At 43.7% G+C, this 14,191-nt stretch overlaps 1 protein-coding gene and 1 long non-coding RNA gene across 3 annotated transcripts in view; one reads left to right on the top strand and one right to left on the bottom strand.

Moving 5' to 3' along the window:
* Window positions 1-454: 454 nt before the first annotated feature.
* igsf3 (immunoglobulin superfamily, member 3) overlaps window positions 455-14,191 on the bottom strand; it is a 224,151-nt gene continuing 210,414 nt past the window's right edge. For both annotated transcript variants that reach the window (XM_072700949.1, XM_072700950.1), the window contains 3 exons: window positions 8,543-8,965; window positions 6,655-7,074; window positions 455-6,008 (listed from right to left, as the gene is read on the bottom strand). In XM_072700949.1, coding sequence (XP_072557050.1) covers window positions 5,758-6,008; window positions 6,655-7,074; window positions 8,543-8,965 — 1,094 coding nt within the window. In that variant the 3' untranslated portion in view covers window positions 455-5,757. The remainder of the gene's footprint in view (window positions 6,009-6,654; window positions 7,075-8,542; window positions 8,966-14,191) is intronic.
* On the top strand, window positions 10,388-11,406 carry LOC140578874 (uncharacterized). Its single transcript, XR_011983171.1, has 2 exons — window positions 10,388-10,745; window positions 11,226-11,406. It is a non-coding gene; the product is annotated as an uncharacterized lncRNA (long non-coding RNA).

Genomic DNA, 14,191 nt, shown 5'->3' with positions numbered 1-14,191 from the left:
CAGGAGTATTTTAATAACAACAACAATAACAACTCTTAGGTCATGTGGAATGGAATAAAGACCATCACCTATAAGGGGAGTTTCATCCTCATACACTCCAGCAACAAGGACACTCTCCCAGACAATCTGGACCAGTTCTTCACCTGCTTTGATTGCCAGAATGAAGAAGTCAACACCTATGATGGACCATTACAGACAGGCCAGACCACAAGACTACAGTAGCAACAGGTCAGACCCATACTATGTAACATCGACATCATCAAAGCAGCTGGCCCAAATAGAGTTCTGGGGCGAATTAGACCAATTAGCCGAACCATTTACCACCATTTTTAATCTCTTGCTAGAAAAGGCTGTGGTTCCCATGTGTGGTACATCAACTAAAATTGTCCTATACCGAAGAAGTCAGCAGTGACCTGTTGTCAAGATGCGGGAAAGATGGAGGCAAAGGCAGGCATCGGGTAAAACTCAAGGGGCTTTATTAAAGTAAAACACAACAAGTAAGGCAAAAGGAGAAGGACCACGAGGGGTCAAAATGGGGTAGGGTGAATTGGGAGAGAAGACAGGGCAAACAGGCGGGCGCAGGGCAAACTGGGGAGCGCAGGCAGCAACATCACACACATAACAATACAATGACTGGACTGGGGAGCTCAGGACAAGGAGGCACTATATACACCACAGATGAGGGAGCAGACAAGAGGCATCTGGGATCATCCACACGAGGGCTGAAATGAGAGGCAGGGTTAAATGAGAAACAGGTGTGGCTTGTTTCTGCCACACCACAGGGAACACGGGGGAAAAGGGATGTGGGGTGTGACACCTGTCTGGATGATTATCACCCAATTGCTTTCAACCCTCATTATCACCAAGTGTTTTTAAAGACTGATTCTATCTCACATCAAGGCTGCTATCCCTGCTGGTTTCAATCATCAGTTTGCCTATCGGACAAAAAGATCAATAGACAATGCAGTTGTTAACTGCTCTTCACACAGGCCATAGACACCTGAAACAGCAAGACACGTACGTAAGCACACACACACACACACACAGATAGACCGTCCATTCATTTCAATGGGCAAAACCCTAATCCCAGAAATGACAACCTAAAGATTCCCCCTAAAGGAATCTGAGTGCCAGTCAAAGATGCATGTGAACATATTTGTGGGTTTAATAACTGCATTTTATGCCAAGACCTCAGCCCCCCTAAGCCCACAAAGCTCAGTTCCAGAAGTCCAGCTGTCCACTGAGGACCTGTGTATACAAAACACCTAAAGTGAATGACTGGGTCCCATTCTGGGTTCTAAAGTCAATGACTGGGTCCCAGTGAAAGGAGAAGCAAGAATCATGCCTAAGATTTATAACTTCTGCCTGTGGAGGGTTAAGGCTGAATGCTAAAGAGGTACACATAGGATTATAGGTTTATCATATCAATGCAATCCCTGTGTCTTCTCACTGACTGCAGATAAATGTCTGATAACGTGTATTTGGTTCTCTGACTGTGTACACAGTTACCTTCCTTTAGGCAGGCTGGTGAAACTCAGTGTGGGTAAAAACAGCTTATTGGGGAGGAGTGATTAGAGCCCTGGGCTCTTAGGCTTGATTTACTGGCACCTTATTGCTATTCATCATTGTAAAACTCTCTCTGGTTTACGGTTTGGGGCCAAAAGCAAAAAGCAGCTATAAATTATAGCTGATGCTCTCAGTTATCTAAAATGTTACAACAATCCTCATATTCTAGTTCTGAAATCTGTATTATACACTCACCTAAAGGATTATTAGGAACACCTGTTCAATTTCTCATTAATGGAATTATATAATCAACCAATCACATGGCAGTTGCTTCAATGCATTTAGGGGTGTGGTCCTGGTCAAGACAATCTCCTGAACTCCAAACTGAATGTCAGAATGGGAAAGAAAGGTAATTTAAGCAATTTTGAGCGTGGCATGGTTGTTGGTCCAGACGGGCCGGTCTGAGTATTTCACAATCTGCTCAGTTACTGGGATTTTCACGCACGACCATTTCTAGGGTTTACAAAGAATGGTGTGCAAAGGAAAAAACATCCAGTATGCGGCAGTCCTGTGGGCGAAAATGCCTTGTTGATGCTAGAGGTCAGAGGAGAATGGGCCGACTGATTCAAGCTGATAGAAGAGCAACTTTGACTGAAATAACCACTCGTTACAACCGAGGTATGCAGCAAAGCATTTGTGAAGCCACAACACGCACAACCTTGAGGCGGATGGGCTACAACAGCAGAAGACCCCACCGGGTACCACTCATCTCCACTACAAATAGGAAAAAGAGGCTACAATTTGCACGAGCTCACCAAAATTGGACAGTTGAAGACTGGAAAAATGTTGCCTGGTCTGATGAGTCTCGATTTCTGTTGAGACATTCAAATGGTAGAGTCAGAATTTGGCGTAAACAGAATGAGAACATGGATCCATCATGCCTTGTTACCACTGTGCAGGCTGGTGGTGGTGGTGTAATAGTGTGGGGATGTTTTCTTGGCACACTTTAGGCCCCTTAGTGCCAATTGGGCATCGTTTAAATGCCACGGCCTACCTGAGCATTGTTTCTGACCATGTCCATCCCTTTATGACCACCATGTACCCATCCTCTGATGGCTACTTCCAGCAGGATAATGCACCATGTCACAAAGCTCGAATCATTTCAAATTGGTTTCTTGAACATGACAATGAGTTCAATGTACTAAAATGGCCCCCACAGTCACCAGATCTCAACCCAATAGAGCATCTATGGGATGTGATGGAACGGGAGCTTCATGCCCTGGATGTGCATCCCACAAATCTCCATCAACTACAAGATGCTATCCTATCAATATGGGCCAACATTTCTAAAGAATGCTTTCAGCACCTTGTTGAATCAATGCCATGTAGAATTAAGGCAGTTCTGAAGGCGAAAGGGGGTCAAACACCGTATTAGTTGACCCCCTGGCTCAATCCGGCTGGGCTGTAGCATCCCATCCCAGTCCAGTCGGGACTCTCGCTTTTGTCGATTATTAGTTGTTCCTAATAATCCTTTAGGTGAGTGTATATCTATATTATTAGATTTGATGACAGCAGACTGAAAAGAGCACTTTAAAAATCATTCAGACAGTAGATAATAAAAATGTATGAAAAAAACACATGGTCAAAAGCCATGAATGTCTATTTTTAATTCAGTGCACAGGTTCTCTACAACATACTTAAAAAATAGAAAACACAACACTTCAAAAAAAAAAAAAAAAAGAAAGAATAATAATCATTATAATAAAAATAATAGAAAGCCACACCTGCCACACTGAACACACAACCACAATGCTTATGCAGCTACTTTTGGAGTAGGATATTGTCAAAACCAAACATTTGTATATGTTATACAAACCTTGTATGATTGATCAGAATTGGCTAGATATATAATAATGTTACAAAAATAACTCACAATGATGCTGTACAGCTTGACTGCTGCTGTGTTTTAATCACTACACCAATGCATTCAATTTCCTTCTGTACAGGTGACACAGAGTCTCCAACTGAATGAAATGACCCTGCTGCTCATCCTGGCAAAGACCAGCAAGCAAGTGTGAAACAGCCTCGCTCTATCAGAGTCACTCACCTTGTTTTGTAGGCCTGCAATTTCAAGAGCAAAAATATGTCAGGCTGCAAACCATCTAACTTATTGCTGAATTGTCAAAAAAAAACTGAACATGGACACAATTTCCCAATTCACTGATAATGAATTACCAAGGTCAGCGTGTGAACATGGAGCAGGCAATATCACGATCAGGTACCTGATCATGGCACCAGTAATATCACGATCAGGTACCTGCTTGACGATGAGGTTTCCTTTCTTGTTCAGACTTACATAAACATCAGAGAAACATAAAGGAGCAAGCGTCAGTCTCACTAGAGCGTATGAAGCAGCAAAAGGCTGTCGACTGCTGATTGAGTCTATTCAGTAACAGAACACTTAAGTTTTTCCTGGTAGTCATGCAATATACATTTGGCCCAGAGCAAGAAAAGAAAAAGTCATAACTTCCAGAAACATCCTTGCATGCTCCCACCTCATTGGCCATGCAACAGTGCTCCAGTTAGGCAGTTTTCACTGTCCACACAGACATAAGCGAAGTGCACACATCGTCAGTGAGGAGTCATGTGACACTTGCTTGCAGAAGGACAGAAGAATGTGTGATCAAAGTTGGCATCCAGATCACTTATTTTTTTAGTCCACTGCAAGTTTGGGTCTTATATGCCTACCATACCTTTGCAATTACTGGATTACGTCACTCACATAACATGCAGAAGCACTGTCCAGGGTGACAGTAAAGGTCCTTGATGTCCAAAGGTCACAGCGGCACACATGTGAACACAAATACTATAAACTGTTTATGTGATCCATCTGACTCAAGAGCATATCCAGCCCTTTCCAGTTATACAGTGACCCACTTACAATGTAAGGACAGAGATAATGGGCTGTGAAGTTGTGATGACAGTTATGAATACAGCACTACTGCATATCACAGGTTTAATACCTTTGCACAAAAACTTCAAATTGATGCATAATAAATAAATAAAATTCATAAGGAGCTTGACAAAATTCTCGCACATCACTATGCTCCTATTTAGTGCTGACAGGAAATTCATAAAAGGGGCCATCTTTGATTTGCTGTCACACTACTGTTGTCCAATCTGGCAGAATCTGCATCCATGTGATTCAAAACCCACATGGTGCTCTTTCACTTGTTTCATTGATCAAAAGGAGTTTCTTTTAAAACTAATGTTTAATAAAAGACATCACATTGTTGAGAAAGCCTGACTAACTGATAGATGAAACATCCTTATTTTCAGGGGTTTTATTATGTTTACTGCTGTTTCCCGTTGGTCCTGCAGGTGGCAGTAGGTACAACTCTCTCTCTCTTGGCTCCTCTGACAATGATGATAACTTCATATCAGTGTGAACTTTCAGAGAGCTTCCAGAAGGTTCACAGGGGCCAGAATGGCAAAAATGCATAGAATTTGGAAAAGACCAGGTTCTGTGAAGACTTTACAACAGCTGTGTGTTTAGTCTCTGTCTTGGTTTAATCCATACCAACACACTTAATAAATGAACAGAAAAAATAAGGACATCCCAAAGCTTTAACATGATGACAGAGCCCAGTCACTTAACTGCAGGACTCCCAGTGTGTGACACAGAGTACAGGGAAGTAATCCAAACCAGAGACTGAGCCCCCCCAGAGTCTCACTTGAATTCTAAAGATCTCAATGGCACTCTCTCAGTGCAGCCCTGACTCGACATGCCATGAGAAAGCATTATTTACCAGTAGAATGATCGCTGCTGCTCCAACTGTCTTTCTCACAAGGAATATCAGTCCAGCTGTGCATTCTGGGAGTAAGGAGTTTGTCTTTAAAGGTAACCATGGGCTTTTTGTGAACAGGTGCCCAGAATGGTGTGTGTGATACAGAAATACTAAGTGTTAAAGAAATCACCAAAAATCCCTAAAAGGGGAACAACTGCCATGGCAACATCCAAGGGCAGACCAAGACCAATGTTTCCAATTTAGGTCAGAGAGTGCTCTTTTTCCACCAAAAGTCATTAGTGTCTTAAGAGTGGGAGTTGATGTAGGATAGCTCATGAGGTGGGGCTTGGGGTGTGGGGCTCAGCCTAAGGATCCAGCCCAGGGCAGATGCAGGACAGTCTGGAAGATGTCAGAATCATTGTGTTAGGTGTCAGAATCATTGCTGGTAGCCCTAATATGAGGGCTACTCCACACATCCTGATTGCAGACCCAAGGCTGGAGGATCCAGGCAAGTGGGGGAATAGTTGATGTGCGGCTCCTTGATCCACAGAAGGGGGGCGCCATTCTTGGCCTCCTGGTTCTTAGCTGTGCCATGACTTTTGTAGCGCACCAGCAGAATGGTGATGAACAGCAGGCCAAAGACAGGGAATGGGTAGAAGAAAACGAAGTAGAAGAGCGAGTTGCTGGAGCAGACGACTGACATGAGAGTGGAGGCTGGGGGAAGGGACAGAGATAGGGGGAGATGAAGGGGAAGTGGGAAGGGGAGAGGAAGGTGAAGAGAAAGAAAGAGGAAAGGGGAGAGGAAGCAAGGGAGGGAGGAAGGGGGAGAGGACGCAAGGGGGGAAGAGGAAGGGAGAGAGGAAGGGAAGGAAGGAAGAAAAGGGAAAAGGGGGAGAGGAAGCAAGAGGGGAAGGGGTAGAGGGAGGGAAGCAGGAATGGGGAGAGGAAGAGGGAAAGAGGAAGGGAGAGGGGAAGGGAGGGAGGAAAGGAGAGAAGAAGAGTGAGTGAGAGGGAGAGAGGAAGTCAGGAACCAAAAAGCAAGTGTGACATTCATCTTGGGTAAAACTTTCATCTAGAAAAGCATGAACATTCAGATTCCCATCCAAGGCAGAACTGCAATTACTGTTACAGCATTTTATGTTTACTTTTTAATTTCTGTGACCCCATGGAGCCAGAAAGGCACAGACAGAGATGGGAAACAATGTGCTTTTCATTTTTAAGGATCCAGAATCAACGACAGTCCTGCCATTAAGTCACAATCAGGTTAACCGAAAAACAGTGCATGTCATCGTCAGGACCTAAACTCCTACTGGCAGTGAAAAGTACTCCTCTGCACAAAGTGACTCAAGCCTAGGCCTACCTGGGGGCAGTACAGTCACCACAGTGATGCCAGAGCGGCTGGTGGTGAGGCGGTACCACACGCCACGTGGATTCTGCAGCCATTCCTCCACAAGGCAGGAATAGTTTCCTCTGTCACTAGGCTGCACCCGCTGCACACTCAGGCTGTAAAGGTCGTAGGATGGCCTCTCAAACCGCAAGCGTGAATCCGGCCCCAGTACCTCAGCGGGGCTGCAGTTGCCATTCCCAAAAACAGCGTCGTGGCCGATGGAGAAGACGCAGTCCTCAGCCACGCCCTCGTGCACTACACGAGACACATACCAGGACACAGAGAAGCGAGAGTCCCGACTGGACTGGGATGGGATGCTACAGCCCAGCCGGATTGAGCCAGCCTCCTCAACAGTCACGTTGGTGTCAGCCTCCATAACCTGCAAGTGGACCTCTGGGGTGCAGGAGGGGCAGAGAGAGACTGAAGTGAGATACAGTCTGCTGGCATTTATAAATCCATATGCATATGTCTGTCAAATAAAGTGAGGAGAATTCATTTAATCAGAAATCTTACATTATTATGCACTTAACAGATGGTTTTATCCAAAGCATACAGTTTCACCCTTGTTCTGATGTAAGTCAGGTAACTTCTGACCAAGAAATGTGGGGTCTGGAGATTTTTTTGTCGAAAAGCTTTGGTATATTCTTACTGATTCATAGACTTAATATTTTTCTAAACCCATATCAACAACCACTAGCTTAGAGATTTGTTTGCTTCCATCTTGACACCAGCTGCTTAAAACACACACATTTGTTGCATTTGGGAATGTCCCCACATTTGTTTTCTCCAATTTAAACATTTAAGTGTAAAATAAATAAACATGCCCCAGTCTCACTCCAAATCAGCTAAAAGAAGCCATTATCGCTTCAGTCCAAACCACTGACAAACCATTAGTCAGTGAGAGCAGCCAGTTGACAGAGCCCTACTATGGCTCTGGTGTTCAATATGGTGTATAATAAATATCCAGAAATAACAGAAGTGTTTCATTCTGTTTTTTAGCAGCAGTGTAACCAAGTCTGTTCATTTATTTTTTTCAGGACTCGGGAGTTTGAATTTGACTTGGGATCACAATCATTATAACAAGTAAAGACTCTCAAAAAAATTTAGCAAAAAATCCATGTGTTTATTTTAATATCTTTAACATGTGAGCAGGTGGTACTTAAAGAATATTCAGGGACTACATGTAGCCTCCAGTTGCAGGTCAATAAGAAGCAGACAGTGTCCCAGTGAGTTACACCAGCCAGCCAGATGCTGTGGATTCTCCTGGGCATCAGGCAACAGTTGTCTCCCCTACATCGATTCTGCAGACACTCAGGCAAAGGGTCAAGCTAGCAGCGGAGTGGCTGAACCCTGGGGAATCTTAAGCTTGGTTAAGCTTTATGGTCTGAGCCTTCATATGTCCAAAGAGTTAGGCTTGTTTGCAGGCACTGATTATGAAGATGATCTTCATGATGAGTTTCTGTGATAATCCTGATTGTGGCACAGTCAAGTGATTCTTTGAACAGCAAAACGCCTATACTCTGTAAACCTGATAGAATTAGGTTGGCTGAGAATCTCAGGCCTGTTCCTCCACCTCCTGCTCATCCCCCCTTCCAATCTACCATGCTGCCTGCAAATACCAGGCATCTTTTCCATATCCTATCCAAAGCTGGGCCATCTGGCTCTGCTTGTGTGCAAGCACCAGCACATGATCTGCCCCCACACCACTGTACCTGGCTGCTTTAACTGCACTGGTGCATGTTCCACCACCACCCCACTGTACCTGGCTGCTTCACCAGCACTGGCATATGCTCCGCCCCACCCCACTGTACCTGGCTGCTTTACCTGCAAAGGTGCATGCTCGGCCCCTGCCCCACTGTACCTGGCTGTGTCACCAACACCTTGGTGAAGCCGGAGGCCTCGCGGCCCAGTAGGTACCAGTCGCCACTGGGGTCAGATAGCCACTCCTCCACCACACAGAAGTAGTAGCCTGAATCGGCAAGCTCGGCGCGGTGCAATGTTAGGCGATGCACCTGGCTTGAGAGACGCTCAGCCTGAACGCGACTTTGCAGCCGCTCCTCCTCTGCGAAGGCGCCATACTTCAGTGCAGACTCCTGGTCAACCTTCAGCAGGAGCTCGGCCTGTGCCTCACCAGCCCCGCCAGTTCCGCTCCGGCGGGTATACCACAGCACTGCATGCTGTGCCTCGAGACTGGTTTGGGCCACAATGGAGCAGTTAATCTGAATGCGGCCATCCTCCACAAGCACCACACTCTGATTGGTCTGCTGGAGGGTCAGCTTGCTCACTGTAGGAGGCAAAGATGCAAAAGGTCAGAAGGTGATACCGAAAGGTCAGAATCACTAAAAGAGGGAGATGTGGTTTCAGTGAAAGCAGTAATGCAAGGGAGTCAGAAATTTAGACAGAGGGCCTTGGAAAAAGCTTACTAGTAGAGTGATGTTTAATCCATAACCTACACAAGACATAATTTTACAACCTGCTAGAAATTATATTCAGGTAATCATGTATTTACATTTTTACCCCAGAACATTGAATTTCTCATATAAATCACAACAGCAAAGGTCCTTTCAACCTGAGAAAAAAAAGAGAAGAGAAAAGAGAAAAATCATTCCCAGGTTTTTATAAATATCTCTGCATCTATCTCAGTGTCTATCCAGAAGTGGACAGTGCAGGGGAACATCATGGACAGGATGCCATTCCAGCATAAGACATGTAGGGATGGGCGATATGACCTCAAATTATTATCACGGTATTTTTCACTTTTTGGACGGTGAAGTATTATATCGCGGTTACTTTTTTGCAAGTTTTGGGAGGAGTAGCATGTCCCTTTATGTAAATTGAAAAAATATTTTATAATATATTAAGTACACTTTAAGATGGGTATGGGCAGTTTTATTTCAAAAAGCCATAAAATGTGTCATAGGTAATGTTTTCTCATATTTGTTTTAAAATTGTCAGAGCAACAAGCTGCTTCAGCCGAAAACAGTGCATTTTACAGTTCATTTCAAATAAAATGCAGGGTTGCCAACTTCGTTCAGCTGGCTGGAGTGAGATTTTCAATTCAAGTCTACACACACATGCAAATGCATTTACATGTACCCAGCAAACATGCCCATTTGGGCCCCGTATGGGCAGGTGTGGGTTTACTGTGGGCAAGTGTGGGCAGGGCAAACCCACACTAATCCCACGTGGGGCCTATGCGGGTTAGCCCACGCTGGGCCCGCAGCAGTTTTGCCCTTTGGGGCCCCAATGTGGGATTTCTGTGGGCATGCCCACAGTTGGGCTGGCCCACAGTAAACCCACACAGGCCCCCTTTGGGCAAGCCCATGCTGGGCCCAGCAGTTTTGCCCTTTGGGGCCCCCATGTGGGATTTCTGTGGGCAAGCCCACAGTTGGGCTTGCCCACAGAAAACCCGCACAGGCCCTCTGTGAGTAAGCCCATGGAGGGCCTGCAGCAGTTTTGTCTGACAGCCCCTTTCTAATTAGAACTGCACACAGTCACGTACCATAGCATTTAATTATTATTAGTGATTAATGAAATTAATTATTAATAATTCATTATTGTCAACAGCAACATCAATAATTATTATTGTTGTTGATGGTCATTATTAATTAATTGATGATGATGATTATTATTATTATTAATAATAATAATAATAATAATAGTTTTTGTTATTATTATTATTATTATTATTATTATTGTTGTCATCTAAAGCTGTGTGTCTCATTTTGGCTGTGGGTTAGAAAACAATCCCGTCATAGAGAGTGTTCTGGCCCTGCCATTTATTTTGTGTGGTCACTGGGGACACGTACATTCCCTTCCCTGTGCCGTAGCTTCTGCGATAGGCTCCGAACCCCCAGCGATCCTGAGTAAGACACGCGGGTACAGAAGATGGATGGATGGATTGGGGACACGCGCTGGGCGTTTGAGTGCAGCGGGAAGCTCGCGATCTCGAGACAGGCGTTTCGAATCGGAAAGACCGTTAGGAGAAAAACGACAGCGACAGCGAAAGCTAATTAAAACAATTATTGGTCATCCCTTGATAGGACGATTTAAAGGTACTCCCTGTGAGTAAAATGTTACATTAATATACATGTTTAGCCGCATTCAGTTTAACCGCATTTTGAGTTGTTGAAAACCACAATGAATGTTAAATTGCTCCGTTCTTGTCAGTTCAACGCGTATCCGCTTGATCGGCTAAATATATGTTATACTTAAATATAAGGTAATGTATAGTATTAAACGTTCCTTTATATATACACATCTATATTGATGCGCAGTGGTAATGATTTAGGCTACCTTAAGTATATATGTTCAGGTAAATTTTTTTAAGAAAGACACTTTCTAAAATTAAACAAAACTGTAATCATGCATCTCCGCACAAGCAGTTCGTCTCACCAGTAAATAGTTATGAATTTCTTTCACATTATCTTTTTATTTTTTATGTGTAGTGTTAGTCATACGTATAACATCTACATACAGTGGGGGGGGGGGGCAGACGGACACTGACAGGATTCATGGTGTTCATGTGTTTCTTTTAATGACAGCGCAGTCAATATAACAACTGAACTAAACATCAGAACATTAAAACATGGCTGCGGAATGCTAGAGACCGGGATGGAGGAAGGAGCAAAAGGACACTGAGAGGATTAATTTAATATAGATAATGTATGTATGTAATGTTATGTGCTCATTGTTATGTTTAATAAAAAAATATTTTGTACTCAATCCACATACTCAGTTTTGTATTCAATTTTCAATGTTTTCTTCTTTTAACCTGTCTGTGAACAGATGTGTTTGAAACATATTACTTGTAGTTTATTACTGCTACTATCAATAAGTGCAAATATTCTGCATACACTTTAATAATGTTCTGGTATACTGCCAGTATAGGACCAAACTAATTTAGTTATTTCTTAAAGACCCACAGAGCATGCCCACGGGGACACTGGAGCACTGTGGCTTCACAGCTTTCCTCCCTCCCAATGTCTCCACAGTGTGCCCACAGTTTGCCCACAGTATGCCCAATGTGTCCGCAGTACAACCCACGTGTGTCCAGTGTGCCCACAGTTTGCCCACAGTATGCCCAATGTGTCCGCAGTACAATTACCCACGTGTGTCCAGTGTGCCCACAGTTCGGCCACAGTATGCCCAATGTGCCTACAGTACACCCCACAGTGTGCCCACAGTATGCCCACAGGGGAGCATCCAGCAGGCCAAAAAATGCAGGGCATGTATGTGTAGGCTGGCCCATAGTGTGGGCATAGTGTGGGCCCACAATGGGCTCCAATGGGGCCCACTTTGCTTAGTGTGGGCAGCCCACAATGGCCCCACAAGGGCCCCACAGTGTGGGGCCCACACGTGCCCCGCATTTCACGCCGGTAATGGGGCCCACAGCGGGCTGCCCGCAGTGGCCCCACACGGGCCCCAAAGGGGCATGTTTGCTGGGTATGTAACAATTTTATTACCTTCTAAACGCTTTTGATGTCGCCAATTTTAGGTTTGTAATGGAATAATATATATTTGCTGTAAGATTTCTAGCGTTAGCTAACGTGAGTTTGAAAGCCTGAGTGTCACGCCAGATGCGTGATAATTGGCAACCCTGAAAAGGTATGTTTTGTGTTTCACATGAGTTGATTTGTATAAAAATAACATTACTTTATACAGTTGTTAAAAAAGGTAATCATTGACAAACATGAAATCACAGATTATCTACATCCATTTATCCAGGATTTTATAAAATACTGCATTTGAAAACTTTTCAGCTGTAGGATTTCAGGACAGAGCAGCTGCTCTTTTAGGAACATTGCGGCTTTTTGTTAGATTCGCTGGTGTCATTAACACTAATGGCACATTAGTGCAAATAAAAGGGCTGCACACGCCGTCTTGTTTGGAGTTAGAGTTTGACATTCATTGATATGGGAAACGGGCGGTTCTAGTGTTAACAGGGCAATATGCTGAAGTAGTAAATATGTTTTACTTTATCATTTGCTTCTATATACAGTCAGGACCATAAATATTTGGACATTGACACAAGTTTTACTATTTTACCTGTTTACTGAAATATACAGTGGTACCTCAGTTCTCGAACTCATTAGAACACGAATTTCTTAAAAGTCGAACCAACCAGTTCGAAAAAAAATTACCTAGGACTCGATCTGAATCTCAGAAGTCAAACCGTGAACGCCGACCTAAGATAACTTGTACGCGCAGGGAAATGAGTCACGCGGCACGTTTGTCAGTGGAAACAAAGGGTAACACTTCAGTCTCAGCCTCGTATTTGCGGTGATAGCATCGTGCATGTTTACACTAGCTGAATACATATATTTAGACAGTAAAAATAAATTTAGACAATGATAGACAGTAACAGTAATTATAATAATATTGTCGTGCCGAGCAGGGACAGAACGGAGACAAAGGCGCAGACGTCAGGGTATTGGGGAATACGAAGTTTAATTACAAGTAAGGCAGGCAAAACGCAGACGGACAATACAATGACCAGACTGGGGAAACAAAATGAAACGCGGACTAAATACAGAGGATTAATGACAACAAGCAGAAACAGCTGATCACACAGGGATTCCACATGGGGTTAACGAGGGGGCGTGGCACACGGAAGGAGCGGACGATCGGGGCAGGACACGTTGTTTTTTTTTTTTACTTTACACATTGTTTGGATACATTTATTTTCTTACTTTACAAATTACTGTTTTGATAAATGTGCTTAGATGTTTTATCTGGTTCATTTTGTGTTTAAATGCTAAAAAAACATATTTAGGTGTAATTTTTTTTGGGCCGGGAACCAATTAATTGGTCTTGCATTATTTCTTATGGGGAAAATTCGATCAGAACTCGAACCTTTTAGGATTCGATCCGGAGTTCTGAACGGATTAAGTTCGAGTTCTGAGGTACCACTGTATTCCAACTGAAGTTGAACAATGGGCATGGACATAAAGTGCGAACTCTCAGATTTCAATTTTGGGTTTCCACATTCAAATTGGATGAAGGGTTTAGGAGTTTCAGCTCATTAACATGTCCCACCCTCTTTTTAAAGGGGCCAAAAATAATTGGACAATTCACTTAAAAGCTATTTCATGGACAGGTGTGGGCAATTCCTTTGTTCTTTCATTATCAATTAATCAGATAAACGGCATGGAGTTGATTTGAGGTGTCTTGTTTGCATTTGGAAGATTCAGGTGTGAACATACAACATGCGGTCAAAGGAACTCAGTATGCAGGTGAAACAGGCCATCCTTAGGCTGCGAAAATGGAAAAAAACAATTCGAGAAATTGCCACAACATTAGAAGCGGCAAATCCACAGTTTGGTACATCCTGAGAAAGAAAGAAAGCATTGGTGAACTCAGCAACACAAAAAGGCCTGGACGTCCACGGACAACAACAGTGGTGGATGATTGCAGAATCATTTCCATGGTGAAGAGAAACCCCTTTGTAACAGCCAACCATGTGAACAACACTGTCCAGGAGGTAGGCATATCAATATCGAAGTCTACC

The sequence above is a fragment of the Paramormyrops kingsleyae genome, chromosome 16 (genome assembly GCF_048594095.1).
Source record: "Paramormyrops kingsleyae isolate MSU_618 chromosome 16, PKINGS_0.4, whole genome shotgun sequence".
Classification (NCBI taxonomy): Eukaryota; Metazoa; Chordata; class Actinopteri; order Osteoglossiformes; family Mormyridae; genus Paramormyrops; species Paramormyrops kingsleyae.
Note: the sequence above shows the minus strand (reverse complement) of the source record. Positions and strands in the feature narration are given on the sequence as shown.